Source organism: Sphaerodactylus townsendi, linkage group LG03 (assembly GCF_021028975.2).
Source record: "Sphaerodactylus townsendi isolate TG3544 linkage group LG03, MPM_Stown_v2.3, whole genome shotgun sequence".
Lineage (NCBI taxonomy): Eukaryota > Metazoa > Chordata > Lepidosauria > Squamata > Sphaerodactylidae > Sphaerodactylus > Sphaerodactylus townsendi.
The window spans coordinates 162,823,251-162,845,618 of NC_059427.1; the positions used below are offsets into that span (position 1 = coordinate 162,823,251).

At 48.8% G+C, this 22,368-nt stretch overlaps 1 protein-coding gene across 1 annotated transcript in view; it reads right to left on the reverse strand.

Annotated features, from left to right (window-relative positions):
• Positions 1-22,368, reverse strand: part of USP11 (ubiquitin specific peptidase 11) — a 58,657-nt gene that overhangs the window by 13,054 nt on the left and 23,235 nt on the right. Inside the window, 10 exon segments of the mRNA XM_048490587.1 lie at positions 157-269; positions 376-446; positions 4,320-4,652; positions 5,520-5,623; positions 14,142-14,348; positions 15,062-15,156; positions 15,253-15,336; positions 16,706-16,930; positions 20,024-20,182; positions 20,400-20,573. Of these exon segments, the coding sequence (XP_048346544.1) occupies positions 157-269; positions 376-446; positions 4,320-4,652; positions 5,520-5,623; positions 14,142-14,348; positions 15,062-15,156; positions 15,253-15,336; positions 16,706-16,930; positions 20,024-20,182; positions 20,400-20,573 (1,565 nt within the window).

Genomic DNA, 22,368 nt, shown 5'->3' on the forward strand with positions numbered 1-22,368 from the left:
CAGCATGATTCCATTTTCTTTACCTCCTGGTTAGCTAACCACAGTTTCTCAGTTTAGCATCAGAAACACTTTACTCAAGTCTTGTTTTAAGACCCTGTAACTCCAGTTTGTTGGCTGCCCTTCTGTACCCGACCCCCTACACCCCACAGTTCTCACCAAGGATTTTCTTCCTCCAGCGTCTCCACCGTGGTGAATAGCTCAATGCATTCCTGCAGTCTCACGGGGTTCTTTTTCAACGTGTAGCCCATGCAGTCGTGTTTGACGTAGCCCTACGGAAGACACAAGCGGTCGGAGGAACTGGCTGCGGGACTCCCGCCCAAGGAAAAACCTGGGGGCGGAAAGGGGGTTGAGAGAAAGAACGCCTCGTGCACTCACCTCAGCTTCCGCCTCGTTGTAGTAGCGCTTCTTCATGTCCGAATCCCAGTCTATAGCAATGTACGGTTGGGCTGAGCAAAGGGGAGAAGTCGTAATGAGGGACAGAGCAAACCTGAGTGGCAGTGGTGTATGAGATCAAAAAACCAGGGACAGATGGTTGTTGGGAAGATGCACACTTCCTGCTAGATCCCCAACATGAGTCTTCAGGAGCTACAAAGTAATCATGTGCCCTCTAAGCGGCCAACAGGAGAAAAACGTCCTGCTCTTTTAGTAGAGGTGCAATGTGTGGAAATGGGTAACTTTTCACAGTATAGACCAGTGGTGGCGAACCTTTGGCACTCTAGATGTTATGGACTACAATTTCCATCAGCCCCTGCCAGCATAGCCAATTGGCCATGCTGGCAGGGGCTGATGGGAATTGTAGTCCATAACATCTGGAGTGCCAAAGGTTCACCACCACTGATATAGACCTCTCTCATAGAATCATAGAGTTGGAAGAGACCCCAAGGGCCATCAAGTCCAATCCCCTGCAATGCAGGAACACACCATCAAAGCACTCCCGACATATGCTGACCCAGCCTTTGTTTAAAAACCTCCAAAGAAGGAGACTCCACCGCTCTCCGAGGCAGTGAATCCCATTGTCGAACAGGCCTGGTGGTCGGGAAATTCTTCAAGTCCGAATGAAGAACTTCCTGAATGAAGAACTTCTTCGGAGAATGAAGAACTTCTCTTTCTCCAGGGAGATTCCGTGTCTCCTTCTGTCGCCACCTTCTGCCAGTGGGGGGAAAGCAGTTTAGCTTCACTTGGCGCTCTGTCCACGATCCCTTCCCCCTGAGGAATGTTTCCACTGCTCTTTTTACATCTCTGTATTTTCTCTTTATTTTCAATTGGGAGGCAGCCTGGTGAAGTGGTGAAGAGTGGTGGACTCTAATCTGGAGAACTGGGTTTGATTCCCCACACCTCCACATGAGCAGTAGACTCTTATCTGGTGAACTGGGTTTGTTCCCAACACTCCTCCACAGGAAGCCTGCTAGCCGACCTTGGGCTAGTCACAGTTCTCCCAGAAGTCTCTCATCTCCACCTACCTCACAAGGGGTCTGTTGTGGGGAGAGGAAGGGAAAGGAGTTTGTAAGCTGCCTTGAGACTCCTTACAAGAGAGAAAGGTGGGGCACGAATCTGAACTCTAAACATCCCTGAACATCTTTTGTCCTGAAAATCCTAAGCTGGTTGCGACTGGGAGGCACCGTACACACACAAACATCACACAGCAAATAGAATCCAATTACGCCTTTCTTTTGAAGGGGTAGGACAATTTCCCAAAAGCTTCTTGCCAATCCTACTGGTCCTGTAGCCAGCACAGTGCAGAAGGATGTGTAAACCAACCCCTTAGGGATTATTAAGAAAAGGGGTAGGTGGGATTTATAGTATCCCAGAGCTATAAAGGGCCAGATTAAAGTGTTCCAGAAGCAAGGAAGAAGAATGTCAAGAGCCTTGCCAACTTCTATGCAACACAAAATGCACAACTGCAACGAGGGGCAGACAGGGAATGCGGCTTCTTTCCCAAGGCACGGATGGTTGGAAACAGGAAGCAAAACAATCTGTCCGCCTGATTTCTCTCCTAACAATGTCCTACAGCTCGCAGGCCACTTGGCGCGGGGGTGTGTGTGTCATTCTTTCCACTTTTTCTGCAACTTCAAGCCCACCTAGCCAATGACTGCAAAGGTCTCTTATATATTGGAAGCAGGGCTACCCTCCATCAGGACAAGAATCCATGTAAGAATACTTTTGTATCATAAAACCTTGGCAACTCTAAAGTCCAACCAATTAGTAAATCTGAGCTATAGACACATGACGAGAGCAAAAGGGGGGAGGATCAAATTTCTCCCATATTAGCTCTTTACGAAATTCCTGATCTGAAAACTATTCATAGATGGGAGGCTAGCAAAATTTGTGACTGGCTCTATAGTAGAGATGCTGGTCTGATCCAGCTGGCTTGTTCTTATGTTCTTATGCTCTACAAGACAAACAACTTGCTTCCATTCAGAAATACTCCCCATGGTTCTCCTGCGTCAAAAAGAACAAATGTTATGCACAATCTCTCACAAAACTCAAGGAAGCACACCTAAGGAAATCATTCACTTCCCTGAGATGCCAGACGTTTAAATCAGAACAATTACTGGGGAGATATGCTAAAACACCAAAAGAGCTACATGTGTGCAGATGTAGTTTAAATCAGAGTGACGACATAATACACTACACACTTCATTGCCCTTTTTACTCTGCTCTCCGCAACAAATATATCAATGATATAGTGAGGAAGAGAAAGTTTGCTTTCTGATGGCGGACGTGTATGCTGAGGTTACATTCAAAGAAGCGATATTCATGTTTTTAGCAGCGAAAATCAGAGAACATTTAACTGATGTTCAAAACATACAAGCTAAGTTGTAATAAAGGTGGTTAGAAAACCTTTATAATTACAATCAGTTCCTGCTATGAGTAAATATATGATACTTGCTTCGGTAACTTAACACTATTAGAACTGTAATGCTTCTACACTCTAAAGCAGGGGTAGGGAACCTGCGGCTCTCCAGATGTTCAGGAACTACAATTCCCCATGCTGGTAGGGGCTGATGGAAATTGTAGTTCCTGAACATCTGGAGAGCCGCAGGTTCCCTACCCCTGCTCTAAAGCTTTGAAAAAATCCTCACAATGTGTTTTATATTTTTGTAAACTGTGGGGAGTAGGGCTTTGGTTGAAGTATCTGCTTATATGTGTATGGCCTGTGGCTAATAAACATTGAATTAAGACTGCAAAGGTCTCTCTCTTCGCTAGACCAGAAAGAGCCTCCAGACAACACGCACAGGGTTGAATCTGTCAGGGAGAAGGCATTAGCACTACAGATCTGTGGGATTTAACCCTCAGGGTAGGGGAACACCAAGAGATATTATAGAGCAGGGTTCTGAGCCTGCCAGCTCAGACTGAGCCATCAGCCCCTCCCAGCATGGCCATGATGGTAGGGGCTGATGGAAATTGTAGTCCATAAACATCTGGAGAGCCACAGGTTGCAGACCCGTTATAGAGTGACTAAATCAGCGTGCAAAAGTAAACACCTAAAAACGCAAGTAGCGTATAACAAATTCCACATTGTAGCAAACTGATAACCCCACCCGCAATACAATGCACTCAACCACACCTTTGCATAGAAAGTTCCACCCAAACACTTACTGATTGGTTCCCCACTTTGGGACATGGACAATATATTAACACTCTCTTCTCACTAGACACAGTGTGTAACAGACTTCTCTCTGTCATACACCTCTGAAGATGCCAGCCACAGATGCAGGCAAAACGTTAGGAACAAGACTACGGCCACACACCCCGGAAAACCCACCACAACCAGCTGAATCCAGCCGTGAAAGCCTTCGACTCACTTTTGATCTTTAGGAGACAGCTGGAGAGGGTTTTATTTAGGACTGCATTTGATTGATTTAATTTTTTTATTTGTTGGCAGTCCTAATGATGATTCTAAATTGTGGTCTTTCGTGCGTGTGTGTGTTTGATGTAATTCTTGTTTTGTTCACAAGGTAAACCGCCTTCAGTTTTGCAAGGTAGAACAGCGGCTAAACAACATATTAAATAAATCACTAACACTAGAGCAGAGGTCTGCAACCTGCGGCTCTCCAGATGTTCATGGACTACAAATCCCATCAGCCCCTGCCAGTTGGCCATGCTGGCAGGGGCTGATGGGATTTGTAGTCCATGGACATCTGGAGAGCCGCAGGTTGCAGACCCCTTGACTAGAGCTAATCCCAGGGTACCCTCACCTTTGCCCCACCCCACAAAAAATGCCAAGACACTCCCTCAATGCCTCCGTGGCAAAGGTCACATCATTACCCTCAATCCCAGCGGAACAGAAGGGAATGTGCCAGAAAGATGGGACTCACAGTTAAAGGAGACAGCACTGCCCTCATCCTGGCTGGCCATCCGGTCACTGGTGCCGTTTGAGTTGACCGGCTGGAGGGTGAACAGCAGTTTTCGTCGCCGCAGCAGGCAACACTTGCGCTTGGGCTGGATGGCTGTAGGAGGACTGGGGCTGGAAGAGGGGGCCCGGGGGGAGTGCGCTGGATGGTGCAGGGGCGGACTGGGGCTCTGCCTCCCCTGCATGCCGGCTCCATCCTCCCCTACGGAGGCATCTGAGGGGTTTTCCTCTGTTTCCGAGCTGGGTTCCTGGCTAGTGGAGCCTTCCGCTGTCGTCGCCTCCTCCTCTTCCTCCTCGCCTGAACCTCGGGAAAGAGCAGATGGCAGCTGTAGAGGGACGCTACATATACATACATACGCCTTTATTGGCATCGTCAGAAAGAGTTACATAAATCAGGAACAACTGCATGAATACATAACAGATAAAAGGCCCCACGGGGAGCACAACAAATACATTCTACTGGGAACTCTCAGCTATCTCCGCAATGAAATTGGCGACCTCTTCACAAAGACCGGGGTCCGAGTTGTTTAACAATAGAGATAACCTAGTCAGATCAGGCAGCCCAGATTGGAAGAAAAAAATGTAAGTTGGTATATTTAGATCTGACGTTATCGAATCTGGTGCAGTGCAAGAGTTGGTGAGTCAGGGTTTCAACCACTTTAAGTTTGCAACTGCATAACCTTGCGGATTTATCTAAATTGCTGAACCTACCCTTTAATAGGGCAGAGGGCATAACATTAAAACGCGCAATGGTAACGGTTCTCCTTGCGCGTGGGTTCGTTAAGGTATGGAGGCAATAGGCCATACGTCTCTGCTCAAATGGAATTAGGAGTTGTGTTGGAGAGCAGATTCGTTTGGCTGCTAGAAGCAAATTTGCAAATTCTAGATCTAAAAGCCGATCTCTGAGCCTATTGTACGCTTCTGAATAGGACATTAGGTAGAGTGATTCAATAGGCAGGCCGATGAGTAGAGGGACACTTATAATCCATCCCCATAGACCAGGAGTCTGCAATCTGCGGCTCCCCAGATGTTCATGGACTACAAATCCCAATTGGCCATGCTGGCAGGGACTGATGGGAATTGTAGCCCATGAACATCTGGAGAGCCACAGGTTGCAGACCCCTGCCATAGAAACAAGCATATAAATGAGGAAAAAGATGCTCACCTTCACTTAGCCCGTTGGGCCTCTTGCTGTAGAGGTCCTCTTCCTCACTCTGATCCTCCTCCTCCTCCTCTTCTTCCTCAGAGTCTGGTCGAGTTACGTAGCGGCTGGAAAGAGAGGCAGGTCATACCTCCAATCTGGCAAAGGCGACCACCCTGTTGTCATCCCTGTTATTTATGGTGGCAACAAAGGCTCCCATTTCTTGCAGCAATCAGCTGCAGCTTCATGGAATCATCGAATCATAGAGTTGGAAGAGACCCCGAGGGCCATCAAGTCCAACCCCCTGCAATGCAGGGACACACAATCAAAGCACTCCAAACAGATGGCCATCGAGCCTCTGTTTAAAAACCTCCAAAGAAGGAAATTCCACCTCACTTCTACGTAGTGCATTCCACCGTCGAACAGGTCAGGAAGTTTTTCCTGATGTTTAGGTGGAATCTCTTCTCCTTCACCTTGAATCCATTACTCCGTGTCCTAGTCTCTGAGGCAGCAGAAAACAAGCCTGCTCCCTCTTCGAAATGGCATCCCTTCAAATATTTAAACATGGCTATCATGTCCCCCCTTAACCTACGCTTCTCCAGACTAAACGTCCCCAGCTACCTAAGCCTCTCTTCGTAGGGCATGGACTCCAGACCCTTTACCCGTGGTGGGATCCAAAAATTTTAGTAACAGGTTCCCATGGTGGTGGGATTCAAACTGTGGCGTAGCGCCAATGGGGCTGGGCGGGGCACGACAGGGGCGTGGCCAGGCATTCCGGGTGGAGCATTCCTGGGTGGGGCTATGGCAAGGATGCAGCCGCTGCGCCGGTCCTTGGGCAGGAAACAAATGCACGCAGGCGCAGGCTGCCACGCACGCCGGTGCACCTCCTGCTAGACGGCTTCAAGTGCTGCACACTACTGCTGAGAGGAGGGGCATAACTAAGGCAAAAATCACGTGGCAAAATCACCAATTAGTAACCCCCTCTCGGCACACACAAATAATTAGTAACCTACTCTCGGGAACCTGTGAGAACCTGCTGGATCCCACCTCTGCGCCTTTACCATTTTGGTTGCCCTCCTCTGGACCCGCTCCAGTCAGTCAATATTAAGATGGCGTCCGTGTCGGAGCCCAGCAGCGGAGCTCCGCTATTAACAGGATTTTAATAATCTCCTTTAATAATCTCCTCCGGATTTCTAACCTGGGAGAGTTTGGTCTAACCACCATATGGTGTTACCCCACGGAAATTTGAGTGAGGACGCAGCATTAGAAGCCATAACACGACGAAAACGCTGTTATATACCATAGGACTATGAGGTACTTATCTCCTACCGTGTCTTCTGTTTTTCGCCTGCTGACTCTCGTGCCTGTCCGTGGCAGCTGGGCGTCCACCATTAAGGCGCCGTCACGGGAGACTGTGAGTGTAACGGGGGCGTCGGTGGCAGAGACCCCCCAACCTCAAATTTGGTCCTTAGAGCCCCTAGGGAGGGTGCAACAGACACACGAGAAGCCAGACCCGGCCGCGGAGCCAACTGAAGGCCCGGCCGTGGAGCCAGCCGCGGGGCTGGTCAGCGGGCTGTGCCGCTGAGCCAACTGAAGGGCTGCCATGAGCCAGCCGCAGAGCCAACTGAGGGGCCGATCGCGGAGTGGGCCGAGGAGCCGGCCGCGGAGCGGGCCGAGGAGCCGGCTGCGGAGCTGGCCAAGGAGCTGGCGAGGGGCCGACCGCCGAGCCGCCGAGCCGCCAGAGCCAGCTAAGAAGTCGGGCCGCGGAAGCCAACCGCGACAGCACCGAGGAGCCGGCGCGGAGCCGCCGCAGGCCAAGAGCTAGCTGTAGAGCCAGCCGCGAGCCGCTGCGGAGTCGACTATGAGCCGGGCCGGAGAGGCAGTCGTGCCGCCGGTGACCCATCGCGAGCCGGGCCGAGCCGGTCGAGGAACCGGCCACAGAGCTGAAATCCGGGGTAGTAGTGACGGAGACCCCCTTGCTCCAAGCCCGGCCCCCAGAATGGTTGATTGTGCCACCTAGGCCTGATTGGGAGAACGAGGCCCCGCGAGTCACAGAACACGGGATTAGCAGCTTTTTTACAACTCAACACTGCTGCTGCCTTTTTAGTTTTTTAAAGATCCAGCTGATTGTAGACGGAGAACCTGGGGTAGGAACCGGCACCTTTGAGACCAAGGAGGAGAGACCAGTGGCAGTGGTCCTCCAACTGCTGTGCTGTTTGTCCTACCATTTGTTCATCATTGCCATCAACCCTCTTTCCTTGTTCCTATGTAATCTCTGGAGTTTAAGATCAACACAGGAACCTTGCCTAGGTGGTGTGAGCCCTGGGCCTGGACTTCCCTGTAGCGACTATAATTTTATGTCTATTAGTGGCCACCAGAGGGCGCAAGGACAGAGGAGTGGTCCCGTACTCAGCCTTGAACAGTGTTTCAGTGGCAGCACCTGGTTAAAATTGTTTCCCAGTGGAGCCTGGCCATTGTTACCATCCTTGAGGACACATATGACTCCCGTTGGTGTGAGCAACGGGAAGTTATTCTAGTTATACTTATTAAGGTCTTCATGCTGATTGTATTTTTAACACCTCAAACTCTGATTTATTCTGTAATGGTACTGTTAATAGATAGTTACCATAGGCTTTGGGAATTAGTTAGTATGATTTAGTGTGTGTTGGTTGTATTGTTGTGATCTAAATTAATTGCTGTAGATCTGTTGTGTTAGGTTAATTAGATAGGCCTAGTTAGCGGCGAGCCCGAGCCCACTGTAGTGGGGAGCTCTCGCCAGGAAGTTAGATTGGATTAGGGACGGTAGGGAAATGGGGGAGCCACCCATGGGTCTTGGGATCCCAGTGCTAATGGGACGGTAGACGGTAGACGGTGGCCATATGAGAGAAGATGGGTGAGATGCAGAAAATATGCTCGCCCATCTTCTGACCTCCGATCTATCCCGAGGAACGTAGGTGGTAGGGCTCAGGGCTACTCTGCTTCGTCACTGGTGTTGATAAATGCCAGGTCCATAAATAATAAGATCAGCTGTTCTTGAGGATATCTCAAGACCAACAGATGGACCTGGCTTGTATCACCGGAGACTCCAGGCGAGAAGGGGAGACCGTCAGCCTTAGGCGCAGGTCTCCCCACCAGGTTTCGATGTCTCCACCGGGTCACCTAACACAGGGCCATGTGGCAATGTTCATCCAAGATACTATCCCCTTTAGGGCTATCCCTGTCCCAGAGATCATAGGTCTGGAATGTGTTGGCCTGGAGTGGATGGCCTCGGAGAGGTTGGCGGTCCTCCTGGTGTACCAGTCAGCCCTAGCGACCGGGCGGCCTGCTGCAGCAGCTAGAGGTGGTGGCTGACTGGGCGCTATGGGTTCCCCAGACTTATTGTCTTTGGGTGACTTCGCTAACGCCCATGTCGACACCGCCTCGCGGTGTGGTGGCTGCTTGGACCTGGTTTCATCCATGGCGCACGCTGGGCCTCTCCTTGGTAAGTTCTGGCCCCACTCATGAGGCTGGGCATACACTTGACTTGGTCTTTGGGTCAGGAATTGATATGGTCATATCCTCTACCGACAGAGTGCCATGGTCTGACCATTATGCCCTGAAGGTTCAGGTGGACGTGTCAAGATCATCCTCAGCCCAGGGCTTAATTTGGGCAGATTTATGTCCACTGCGGAGACTTATGGATCCTTCTGGATTCCTGAATGCTCTGCGGGACCCTGAACTCCACCGCACCCTCGATGAGCAGGTGGAAGACTGGAATTCCCGCCTTTCTGATGCCATCGAGGTTGTTGCTCCCCGGCACCCTCTAAGCTTCGGTCAAGGCTGGCTCCTTGGTATACTGAGGAGCTACGCTTGCATGAAACGGGAGCTCAGGCGGCTAGAGCAAGTGTGGAGGAAATCTGACGAGGCTCTTGCGCCAACATCTTATAGGGCGTTTATGAAGGCCTATGAGATGGCAACAAAGGAGGCTAAGAGGATGTTCTTCTCCTCCTCTCTTGCATCTGCTAGCTCTCACCAGCACAATTATTTCGCATTATTCGTCGCTTACAATTCATTGTCTGAGGGTACTACAAATCATCAATTGGCTATTAGCTGTGAGGCATTCATGAGCTTTTTTGCAGATAAAGGCGTCGCCCTCGGCCAGGACCTTCCCTCTCCACCTTAGAGACAATAAGTGAACTGGAGGCTCCCTTGCCGCCTTTCTGGCCCTTGTTTGGCCCAGTTTTCCTGCTCTCTGAAGTCCGCTGTTGACAGGGTCCTGGCTGCTGTTAGACCTACTACCTGTCCTCTGGATCCAGCCCCTCCTGGCTCATTAAAGCATGCCGGGCGGAGTTACCACCCCACCTGTTGAATATCATCAATAGCTCCCTTTGAGCAAGGAGTTTTTCCGGTGGGTTGAAGGAGGCAGTGGTCCCACTCTTGAAAAGACCATCGTTAGATCCTGGTGGGATCTGGCCAATTACCGCCTAAGAATCTTTCATTTCTCTGGGGAAGGTAATTGAGAGAAGTGGTGTTGAGCAGCTTCAGGGCTTCCTGGAGGACACATTGGCTTTTGATCCTTCCAGTCCGCTTCCGTGCTGGACATGGGACGGAAGACCGTTCTTGTCGCCGCCACAGACACGCCCGTAGATGCAACTAGACCGAGGCGGATCGGCGCTGCTGGTGTTGTTAGATCTCACCGCGAGCGTTTGACGCGGGTCGCACACGCACCTTTTTGACCCACCGCCTGGCGCTTCCGGGGAGTGCGAGGCACTGTCCTTCAGTGGATTGCTTCATTTCTCGGGACCCGGTCTCAGCAAGTGTGGTGCGGGACCAGGCCTCGAAGTGCCCACTTCAGTGTGGTGTACCTCAGGGAGCGCTGTTGTCCCCGCTATTATTTAACATCTATATGCGACCCCTTGCTCAGTTGGTACAGAGCTTTGGGCTGATCTGTCATCAATACGCTGATGACACTCAGCTCATTCTGTTGATGGAGAGGGGGACGGCCATCGCCCCTGCGGCTCTCCAGCATTGTTTGGAGGCGGTTGCTGGTTGGTTGAAGCAGAGCAGGCTAAAACTGAATCCATCGAAGACGGAGATCCTTTGGCTGGGTCAGGAGGGTGGGGTTGGGGATCTCCAGCCGCCGGTGTGGGAGGGGGCTACATTGGCACCGGCCCCCCTCCGTTCGTAACCTGGGGGTCCACCTGGATTCGTCTCTTTCAATGGAGACCCAGGTGGCCCATGTAACCCGGGTTGCTTCCATCTCCGCCAGGCCCAGCGACTGGCCCCTTCCTCTCCCCAAACCGATCTGGCTACTGTGATCCACGCAACGTCACCTCCAGGCTAGGATTATTGCAACTTCGCTCTCACGCAGGCCTTCCTTTGCGTCTAATTCGAAACTAAAACTGGTCCAGAATGCGCGCCCGTCTGCTCACAGGGGTGCCGGGCAGAGACCATATTTCACCTGTAAGGCGCTTGCCTGCACTGGTTACCAGTTGAATTCGAATCATTTTCAAGGTGCTGGTATTGACCTTTAAGGCCTTGGCGCTGCCTGGGACCTCCATACCTACGGACCGCTTTGCCTCATATAAACCAAATCGCCTCTCTGCTCGCAGAGCTGACCTACTGGCATCCCTGGCCCTTTAATGATGCGACGGGTTTTCCACCCGCCAGAGCCTTTACAGCTCTGGCCCTGCCTGGTGTGGAACACTCTGCTCTCCACATTGGCCCCGCGGATCTTAACGATTCTCGCAGGGCCTGCCAGACGGAGTTGTTCCGGCCAAGCTTTGGGAGGCCCGATGGCTAATGGCCTCTTATGTCATCTATGGACCCTGCCGCCCTTTCCCCTCCTCCTTCCTCTAAGGGGATTCAGTGATTGGACGCCATCGATATATTTGATGTTGGAATGCTGCATTTATTTTAATGGGGTTGGTTTTAACAATATAGAGCCATTATTTAATGTTTATTTATATTCGATACTGTGGATTTTACTGTGCTCTATCTATTGTCTGTTCACCCCCCTGAGCCCCTCGGGGGAGGGCGGTTTATAAATACAACAATAAATAAATAAATAAATAAATAAATAAATAAATAAATAAATAAATAAATAAATAAATATGCCTCCCGAACTGCGGTGCCCAGAACTGTACACAATATTCCAGGTGAGGTCTAACCAATGCAGAATACAGAGGTACAATTACATCCCTCGATCTTGACACTATACTCCTATTGATACAACCCAGAATCGCATTGCCTTTCTTGGCCGCTGCATCACACTTCTGACTCATATTTAGTTTATGGTCTACTAAGAAGAGAAGAAGAGTTTTGGATTTATATCCCCCCTTTCTCTCCTGCAGGAGACTCAAAGGAGACTTACAATCTCCTTGCCATTTCCCCCCTCACAACAAACACCCTGTGAGGTAGGTGGGGCTGAGAGAGCTCCAAGAAGCTGTGACTAGCCCAAGGTCACCCAGCTGGCGTGTGTGGGACTGCACAGGCTAATCTGAATTCCCCAGATAAGCCTCCACAGCTCAGGCGGCAGAGCGAGGAATCAAACCCGGTTCCTCCAGATTAGAATGCACCTGCTCTTAACCACTATGCCACTGCTGCAGAGGAGAGATTCAAACATGGGTCTCCCAGATCCCAGTCTGCCTCTCCAGCCACAGATGCGCAAAAAGCCTGCTTTTCCTTTTTTTTAGATTGAGTCACCTTCTTCCACCCCCTAGATCAGTGGTGGCAAACCTTTGGCACTCCAGATGTTATGGACTACAATTCCCATCAGCCCCTCCCAGCATGGCCAATTGGCCATGCTGGGAGGGGTTGATGGGAATTGTAGTCCATAACATCTGGAGTGCCAAAGGTTTGCCACCACGGCCCTAGATTGTCAGATCTTAGAACCTAAGCAGAGTGAGCGTTTGGATGGGAGACCACCAAGAAAGTCCTGGGTCACAACCACAAGGCAGGCACAACAGTTATAACAAAGATGGGGAACTGGGTTATGATAGTGACTCTCTGAACATGCTAACACTTACTGAGACATTTGCCCTCATCAAAGAGCGGCTACTAGCAACGGATTACCAACAACTGCAGAGCTTGGTCAACAAATCGTGCTCGCCAACCAACGTGGCAATTCCATTTGTGCAGGGAAACCCGGCCTACTATATTGCGGCACTTACCAACCCTATATATAGGAGAGCCTACATGCTGGCTAGATTTAACATTATGCCATCCCCGCTCCATAGAGGAAGACTCAAGGGTCTACCAAACGATAAGAGGCTGTGCCCCTGCAGTCCAGGGCAGCTGGATTCCATTCCGCACATTCTCCTCCACTGCCCACTTTACCAGAATCTAAGATCCAGCTTATTATTACAGGTCATTGACTCTATGAAAACCCCTACAGAGCTTGATAAAGTAAATATGCTCTTAAACTGTAATGATCTTGACTATTGTCTGCAGTGGCAAAGTTTCTGGCTGAGGTTTGCGAACCGAGCTTATGATCCAGTGTGAAGTGTTATCTTGTAGGCGCAGAAGGCATAAGAGGAATATACTCTGAAAAAGCAAAGGTTTTCTTTTTGCCCCCCATTACTTTCTTTCTGTAATGGGCAGTTGGCAACCATGATGCAGCTGAACAAAGAAAAATGCAAGCTTGAAAATCTATCCTTTTTCTGTTACTAGGCAAGCTTGATAGCCCAGCAGAATGCCCCTTGTTCAGAGTTATACAGAATGTGCAAATTCAACTGTTTTTAAGGTCTTACTGCTCCCAGACAGATACCTTGGATTTGCCCTTCTTCTAGTGACAGAAGAGAGAAACATGAAAATGTTTAGGCTCTTTGTCTAAGGAGAAGGGCAACAAAAGACAATATAGATTAGAAAGAAATAGGGCCCTAGTTCATCTTGCGTCAAAGAACCAGGTGCTGACATCTTCCAATAAGGGTCTTGAACAACTCCAAATGTTTTGGGGAAAGGGAAAATCTCCATCTTTCTTTATGATTGATTGATGATGATGAACTTTGGGGTGTATTCTTTTTACTGCTATTCTGATGTAACCTATAAAAGTAAGAGACAGCAGCCATTTCAACGTGGCTCCCCTGATGCTGTTTTGCCCGTCTGTTGGCGTGAATAAAATATTTATCTGATTTTATTCCTTTGTCGGCTTAAGCTTTTTGGCTTAAATATTTTGAACCCGTTACCATGCTGTAACAATCTTGAAATTTTAACTGTATTTATATTGTGTGTTCTGTATGCCGATAAAGGCTTGTTGAAATTGATTAACCACGAGGCAGGCGATGGCAAAGCGCCTTTTTGGATTTTCCCTACCAGGGGCTGATGGGAGTCGTAGTCCATGAACATCCGGGGGACCAGAGTTTGACACCCCTGCCCTGGAGATCACCATAAGGCGGCTGTGGCTTGATGCCCCTTTTTTTATCACCATCACCTTTTTCTCCCTTGAGAAAACCAGAACGAGACACAACCTGGGCACTGCTGCCAACCTTCCTAGATCCGGGCACATCCTTCTCGTTGCCCGTGACTTGCGGGCGGAAGATGAGCACTTTGGGTGGAAAGACAAGCATGATCCTTCTTTGCAGCAGGTGGACGGGAAAACAGAGGCAGCAGTGCAAGGGCGGAGAAAGTTTTGGGCCGGACAGGGAGCAGCAAACGCAAGCCACTCACGAGAGCCGATGCAGCAGGAGGTGGTAAAGGGAATCCCAAGAGAGCTGATCCCGAGGCACAGAGACCAGGAGCGGGTGGCCGAACAGCATCACTCCATAGTAGGTATCGCTGTACTCACGACTGTGGGTGCGCTCTCGCAGATACACAGGCAAGACTACTGCATCTGCCGTGGCCGGGTCCTCCTGCGGGGAGACTGATACTTCATATCTGGAGGGAGAAAGCAAGACGGGCCGTTTACATGAAAGCTGAATTAAAGCTGAATTAAATTCATCGCCACCGAAGAAGAAGAAGAAGAAGAAGAAGAAGAAGAAGAAGAAGAAGAAGAAGAAGAAGAAGAAGAAGAAGAAGAAGAAGAAGAAGAAGAAGAAGAAGAAGAAGAAGAAGAAGAAGAAGAAGAAGAAGAAGAAGAAGAAGAAGAAGAAGAAGAAGAAGAAGAAGAAGAAGAACAAAGAACAAAGAAGAAGAAGAAGAGGAGGAGGAGGAGGAGTAGTTTGGATTTATATCCCCCTTTCTCTCCTGTAGGAGACTCAAAGGGGCTTACAATCTCCTTACCCTTTCCCCCTCACAACAAACACCCTGTGAGGCGGGTTGGGGCTGAGAGAGCTCCAAAAAGCTGTGACTAGTCCAAGGTCACCCAGCTGTCGTGTGTGGGAGTGTACAGGCTAATCTGAATTCTCCAGATAAGCCTCCACAGCTCAGGTGGCAGAGCAGGGAATCAAACCGGTTCCTCCAGATTAGAACGCACCTGCTCTTAACCACTACACTACTGCTGCTCCACTCATCCACCACTCACGCAGAGTAAGAAATCAAATCCGGTTCTCCAAATTAGAGTCCACCTTATCTTAACCACCACGCCACGTGGTTCCCGTCCCATTAGACTTTCACAGTGATCCACCTTTCTGCTGCCATCTCAAACTCACATGAAAATATCGTCCCGGTCCAGAATGCAGCTCAGGGATTCTTCCATCTGATAGATCTTGTAGAAACGATGACTGAATACATCCGCCACCATCATCTGGGAAGGGAGAGAGCAGGTGGTAATGGAGGAAAGGAACAGGTGATACCAGCTTAGGAGCACCAGACCGCTCTTCCCTCTCCCTCCCAGACTCACCCGCTCAGCTGGCACACCTGTGTGCTCGGATAAGGTGCGGCAGAGGTCTAGCACTTTCCCAGCTTTTGGGACAATCAGTCTGTGCTGTTAAAAAAAAAGGAGGGGGGGGGAGGTAAACCTATCACAACTCTGACCTGGATAGTCCCAGGCAAGTCTGATCTCATCAGTTCTCGGAAGCTAAGCAGGGGCCGGCCCTGGTTCATACTTGGATGGGAGACGACCAAGGAAGTCCAAGGTTGCTATGAAGAGACAGGCAATGGCAACCCACCTCTGTGCATCTCCCCCTTGGAAACCCTATGGCACAGGTGTCAAACTTGCAGCCCTCCAGATGTTCATGAACTACAATTCCCATCAGCCCTTGGAAGGGGCTGGTGGGAATTGTAGTTCGTGAACATCTGGAGGGCCACGAGTTTGACACCCCGGCATGGATTTGCTGGAAGTCAGTTGCTACTTGATGACAAGCAGGGAAAAAAAGAAACGGGAGATCAAAGATGTCTCTGTCAACCCAACACAGCCCTAACCTGAATAGGCCAGGCTAGCCTGATCTCATCAGGCCTTGGAAGCTAAGTAGGGTTGGCCATGGTTAGTTCTTAGATGGGAGACCACCAAGGAAGTCCACAATCGCTAAGCAAAGGCAGGCACCGGAAAACTATCTCTGTTCATCCCCTGCCTTGGAAATCCAACAGGGTCGCCATATGTCAGCTGTGACTTGATAGCACTTTCCACCATGAGACTGGGCATAGTGCAGGCAGGAACAATGTTTACACTGGGCTATCTACATTAGAGTGTCTGTGATAGCAGGGGAGAGGCAGCTGTATATACTTGTAAGACACTTATGCAACCCAACACCAGATGTTGCGCTTCCAACTAAGCCTCTTTTTTTGTTGGATCAGTAACACAGGAGTGGATTATGGACACAGACTGATGCCATGAGGAAGCCATGACTAGGTGTGGTAAGAAAGGAGCAACGTGATGGCAAAAAGGACATCAGAATTAATATATCTCACATAACTCTATGGATAGCCTTGAAATAGCCTGGATAGCCTTGAAAACTCCATGGGGGTCACCAGAAGTCAGCTGTGAATTGACAGCAAAGAACACACACACACACAGCTAAACTCCAGACCAAAGTCAACTTATCAATGAAACGGACTCCATCTCTGGAAACTGCCCCGGGGACAACCAACCTTCAGCATCTTTGCCCTCTTCTGCCAATCAGTTCTGCCATAGTCCCATTCATTCTGCCTTTAGTCCCATTCATTCTGCCATAGTCCCATTCATTCTGCCATAGTCCCATTCATTCTGCTTCCTCCCCACCCCAAAGAGCTAGAAGTTACACTGCAAGGCTCAGAGCACCGTCCAACCTCAGAAGAAGCCCCGTCTTTCTTTCCCACAGTGACAAGTCTGGTCAAATCAGCCTCCCTTAACCCCCGAGAGCCTGCCCAGCTGGCACCTGCTCAGGTTTCTTGCAGGGGTCCATGTAGATGAAGAAAATCTCCATGACTCGCTCTTTGCTGACAGGCAGGGGGACGCTGAGGTAGCAGAAAGGGTCGAAGGTCACGGAAACTTTGCCACATTCCGGGCACACCAGGGTTGACTTGAAGAGCCCGTGGAAGATGTCGACAATGATGGAGTCGTTGCGGCGTTTGTGGTTGTGCCACGCCTCCTCTGCTACTTCCTGGAGAGAAAGGAAGAGCAGGAGGAGGTGAGTTTCTCCCCCCTCCTCCTCCATGCCTTCGGGTGACCTAATCGGGGTGGGAAATTTCTGGAGATGTGAAATCAGTGCTTGGAGAGGGAGCTCGGTTGGATTGGAATGCCATGGAGTCAGCTGTCTAAAGCAGGGGTCTGCAGCCTGCGGCTCTCCAGATGTTCATGGACTACAATTCCCATCAGCCCCTGCCAGCATGGCCAATTGTAGTTCATGAACATCTGGAGAGCCGCAGGTTGCAGACCCCTGGTCTAAAGCCACCATTTCCGCTATGAGGCCCTAATGCTGTTGTTCAGCCATAACTCCGGGATAATTCCAGCCCCCACCGAGAGGTTGATAACCCTACTGTTATACTTAATGGCTGCAGCACCTGGCTGAACAAGGAAAGCAGCCTCTCCCCTTTTCCCTGTTTATCCTGTCCTTGTTTCACCTTCCACAGCTGATATACGTTTTTGCCCGAAGGAATGTTTTAGTTCCCTCTTAAATTTACTGAAATGACTGAGTTAATAGATAGTTTTAACACTGGTAGATGTTTTATTTGTTGTACTTTCAGCCAAAAGCAGAGGGATGGTCTATTAAGTCCAATATATTTTTTAAAAAACCCTTTTTTGAAGACATCTAGGCACTGTTTCAAAGCGGACACGCAATGCTTCCTTTTGCCTCCCCACCCACTTATCTTTACATTCTTCAAAGCCTGAGGTCAATGATTCAGAGCAGCTCTTGCAAGCTAGTAGAGGGTGGGAAAAACCCCATGGAAGGGGGAAAGGAATGGGGGTTGCCAAAATCATTAGCGCTCCCACAAGATGGTTTGATGACAATGGAAAGCTCAACACTCAACACAGTCCAGTGAACCAGAGGACTTGGCAAAGCGCAAGAATGCCTTTCAGAAGTACCTACTACGCACAGGTGTCAAACTCGCGGCCCTCCAGATGTTATGGACTACAGTTCCCATCATCCTCAACACAGTCCAGTGAACCAGAGGACTTGGCAAAGCACAAGAATGCCTTTCAGAAGTACCTACTACGCACAGGTGTCAAACTCGCGGCCTTCCAGATGCCATGGACTACAGTTTCCATCATCCCCTGCCAGCATGATGCTAGCAGGGGATGATGGGAACTGTAGTCCATAACATCTGGAGGGCCGCGAGTTTGACACCGATGGTTGATGGCTCTTTTTTTTCCCCATATGTGCTGGACAAAACAGACAAAATTGTTTTGGAATACGATTTTAAAAGAAATGCAAAAGATTATGAAAATTACAATAGAAAGGAAACCTGAGGCATTTTTGTTGGGGCTGATGGGGGAGGGTATTCCTAATCAACACAGAACACTTTTAATGTATACGACAACTGCAGCGAGGATTTTATATGCGTACAAATGGAGAGAGAACAAAATTCCAACAAAACAAGACTGGATTTTGGAAGTCACAGTATATGCAGAGATGGCAAGACTGACGACATTTATAAGAGTCAAGAATATGGACAGCTTCTGTAAAGATTGGAATTCCTTTGCGGACTACTTACTGAAAACATGTACAAATAGAGAAAAAACGGCAGGATTCGAGACTTAAATGAAAACAGGTGTATTGGACTAGTTTTATAAGAAGGACTAAAAGTGAAAAGCAGATATTAATTATAAGCATGAAACTAGATTCGCATTTGCACAGTGAGGTAGCTGGATGCACCATATATATGTGCATATGTTAACAGATAAATTTATTTCAAATTAAGTATAAATATCATTTCAATAACCTGATTAGAGTAAGAACTTCTCGAACTATTATAACATTGCTTTATGCACACAAAAAATATGCATCTATCTATTAATTCCTTTAAATGTAATCAGTGATAATGTAGCAAGAAATTACTAGATTGTTTAATGATTAATGATTAAGGGTTAGGGCAGTGGTTTTCAACCTTCCTAATGCTGCGACCCTTTAATACAGTTCCTCAGGTTGTGGTGACCCCCAACCCTAACATTTATCCATTTTACAGATGGAGAACACTGATGCAGAGAGTCTTAGAAGACCCCTGTGAAATGGTTGTTCGACCTCCAAAGGGGTCCCGACCCCCAGGTATACTGTTCCATTCAGTAGTATACTGAATAGAATAGCAAATGTTAGTATAGCAAATACTAGTATACTCCTAGTACAGCCAATGTTGATTCATTTCACAAGATCATAAATGCAGATCCACTCTACTCACGTTTAAAATGTATTATCATTCTTCTTATTGCTACCCGTTTCCCCGAAAATAAGACAGTGTCTTATATTAATTTTTGCTCCCAAAAATGTGCTATGTCTTATTTTCAGGGGATGTCTTATTTTTCCGCTCCACAGCTGCATGCTGTGGTCGACAGGCAAGCTTCCAAACAAAAACTTTGCTACATCTTACTTTCGGGGGATGTTTTGTATTTAGCACTTCAGCAAAACCTCTACTACGTCTTATTCTCAGGGAAACAGGGTATTACTGTTAATTTCCTTTTCTCATAGTCTTTTGCTCGATTACATCAAGATTACATCCTCCTATGGAGGAGTCCGGTTGCTCCCTAGGGGGGGGTTTCAAAGGAAAGGATCCACCTGGTGCCTTTTATTATGATATCACCGCTGTTTTCATGAAATTTAGTATGTTTTAATGTTGGAGTTTTTATGGGCTGTTGTTGTTTTAATTGTATGGTTTGCCCCCTTGTATAACTTGTTTGCCCCCTTGTATAACTTGTTTGCATTAATTTTGTTTGCATTAATTTTGTTTGCCCCCTTGTATAACTTGTTTGCATTAATTTTGTTGTACACCGCCTGGAGCCCCTCGGGGATAGGGCGGTATAAAAAATCGAAATAATAAATGAATGAATGAATGAATGAATGAATGAATGAATGAATGAATGAATGAATGAATGAATGAATGAATGAAATGAAAATTATTAAACTCAATAAGGTGCTACTGGATTCACATCTAGATGTTCTACAACAGACCAACAGAGCCGCCCTCTCTGTTGTGCGTGCGTATGTATGTTTGTCCCTCCTTGATTCAGGATCACCGACATTCCCCCAGCAAACCTCTCCCACCTCATCCGGCCGCCCGGCCGCATCCTTCAGCTCTATGTACTCCTTCTTCTTGACGCGGTTCAGATCCTCATGCAGCCCGTCGAGCAGGAAAGAGAGGAGCTCCTGAGAGTCGTGCTGTTGGTAGCCAAGGAACTGGGAGGCAAAGTGACCCACTTTGGTCTGTGGGGGAAGAGAAACATGAGACAGTGGCCTCGACCTCCACTAGCAGAAAGGAAGAGCCAAGGAAAGGCAGACACAGCTAGGTGGAGGAGCCGTGGCTCAGTGGCACGAAGAAGGACCCAGGTTCGATCCCTGGCATCTCCAGTTTTAAAAGGACCGAGATGGCCCTGGCCAGGTGACAACACAGACCAAAGGCAGTTCTACGCGCTTGGCTCACCTTGAACATGCGAGGCACAATGGAGCGGTGGTGCCCAGACCACTGTTGCTTGATGAGGTCGGCATAGGCTTCCGCAATTTCCCCCTTCATTCCCAGGGGGTTTGTGAAGTTGAGCTCCTCCAGGTAGCAATTCTTGAGGAAGTACTCCGTGAGGGACGGAACGTTGCTCAGACACTGCGAAAAGAATGGGAAGCGCTGAACGAGAGGTAGGCAGGCCTGTGGCTGTGATCCGAGAGTCCAAAATGTGAATGGCTCATTGGGCAGAATATTAGCACTGGGGATCCTAACCCTTCGGTCCTTGAGCGTGCTCCTGAGCACTGGGTGGACCCTTAAGTGCCAGAAACCTTGCCCCAGCCCTGGTCCCTATGTCCCCCCCCCTTTTTTTAAAGAGATGTCTAGAAGAAGAAGAAGAGTTTGGATGTATATCCCCCCTTTCTCTCCTGTAGGAGACTCAAAGGGGCTTTCAATCTCCTTGCCCTTCCCCCCTCACAACAAACACCCTGTGAGGTAGGTGGGGCTGAGAGAGCTCCGAGAAGCTGCGACTAGCCCAAGGTCACCCAGCTGGCGTGTGTGGGACTGCACAGGCTAATCTGAATTCCCCACAGCTCAGGCGGCAGAGCGGAGAATCAAACCCAGTTCCTCCAGATTAGATTTCTATTGTTATCATTAAATAGTGCAGAGTATGTTTGGCCACTGTTAAAGATGCAGGCATGGGGAAGGGAGTGTTGGATGAGTATGTTTTAGAAATGTAACAGCAACATAGCATATATCTTGCAAAAAGGACTAAAACACTAACAAATACAAGTTGATGCACATTTGTTTTACACTAGTGTAACTGTTTTGTCACACTGGATTATACATTATTTTGTGCACCAAGCATGAACAGTGCTGTTTATCTTTGCCTTCTGCGCAAGAGGGAAACGAGCCACTTCTGCCATCAATGAGCACGTTCTGGTCCCTATTTTCTGAGGTGGCTGAAGGTTGAGAAGAGAAGTAAAAGAAGAGTTTGGATTTATAACCCGCCTTTCTCTCCTGTGAGGCGACTCAAGGCAGCTGACGAACTCCTTTCCTTTCCTCCAGAGCCAGCATGACATAGCGGTTAAGAGCAGGTGGACTCTAACCTGGAGAACCAGGTTTGATTCCCCACTCCTCCACATGAAAGACAGAGTCTTATCTGGTGAATTAGATTTGTTTCTGCACTCCTAACATTCCTGCTGGGTGACCTTGAGCCAGTCACAGTTCTCAGAACTCTTTCAGCCCCACCTACCTCACAAGGTGTCCGTTGTGGGAACAGGAAGCAGTTTGTAAGTCCCTTTGAGTCTCCATCGGGGGGGGGGGGGGGGACCATAAATCCAAACTTTTCTTCTCCTCTCCCCACAACAGATCCCTTGTGAGGCAGGTAGGGCTGACAAGTTCTGAGAGAACTGTGACTAGCCCAAGGTCAGCCCAGCCGACATCATGTGTAGGAGAAGGGAAACAAATCCAATTCTCCAGATAAGAGTCTGCTGCTCATGTGGATGAGCGTGGAATCAAACCGGATTCTCTAGATTAGAGTCCACTGCTTTTAACCGCAACACTATGTTGGTTAGCTACCCCCAGCCCTGACATTTGCTCACAACCTGTAGGAGCAAAACGATTAGTGTAGAATACAACAGACAAGCCAGTCATGTTTCAAAACCATCTTTCTCCCCCCCCCCGCCCCCATATACAGATTCCGAGTGCAGAGGGACAGCTGGTTCTAGCCTGATGGATGTTTCTCAAACTTGACCGGAAGCCTGGCTTGCAGATTATTAGCATTGTGGGCTGTAACTGTTAAGCTGCCCCTTCTCTGCAAAAATGGAAGATATCCTTGATCAGAGGGCAGAAGTCATCAGACTCCACCTCCATATTCTAAGTCAGGGGGTTCCCAACAGGGTGCCCATGGCCTCACTGCCACAGCAGTGGCGTAGGAGGTTAAGAGCTCGTGTAT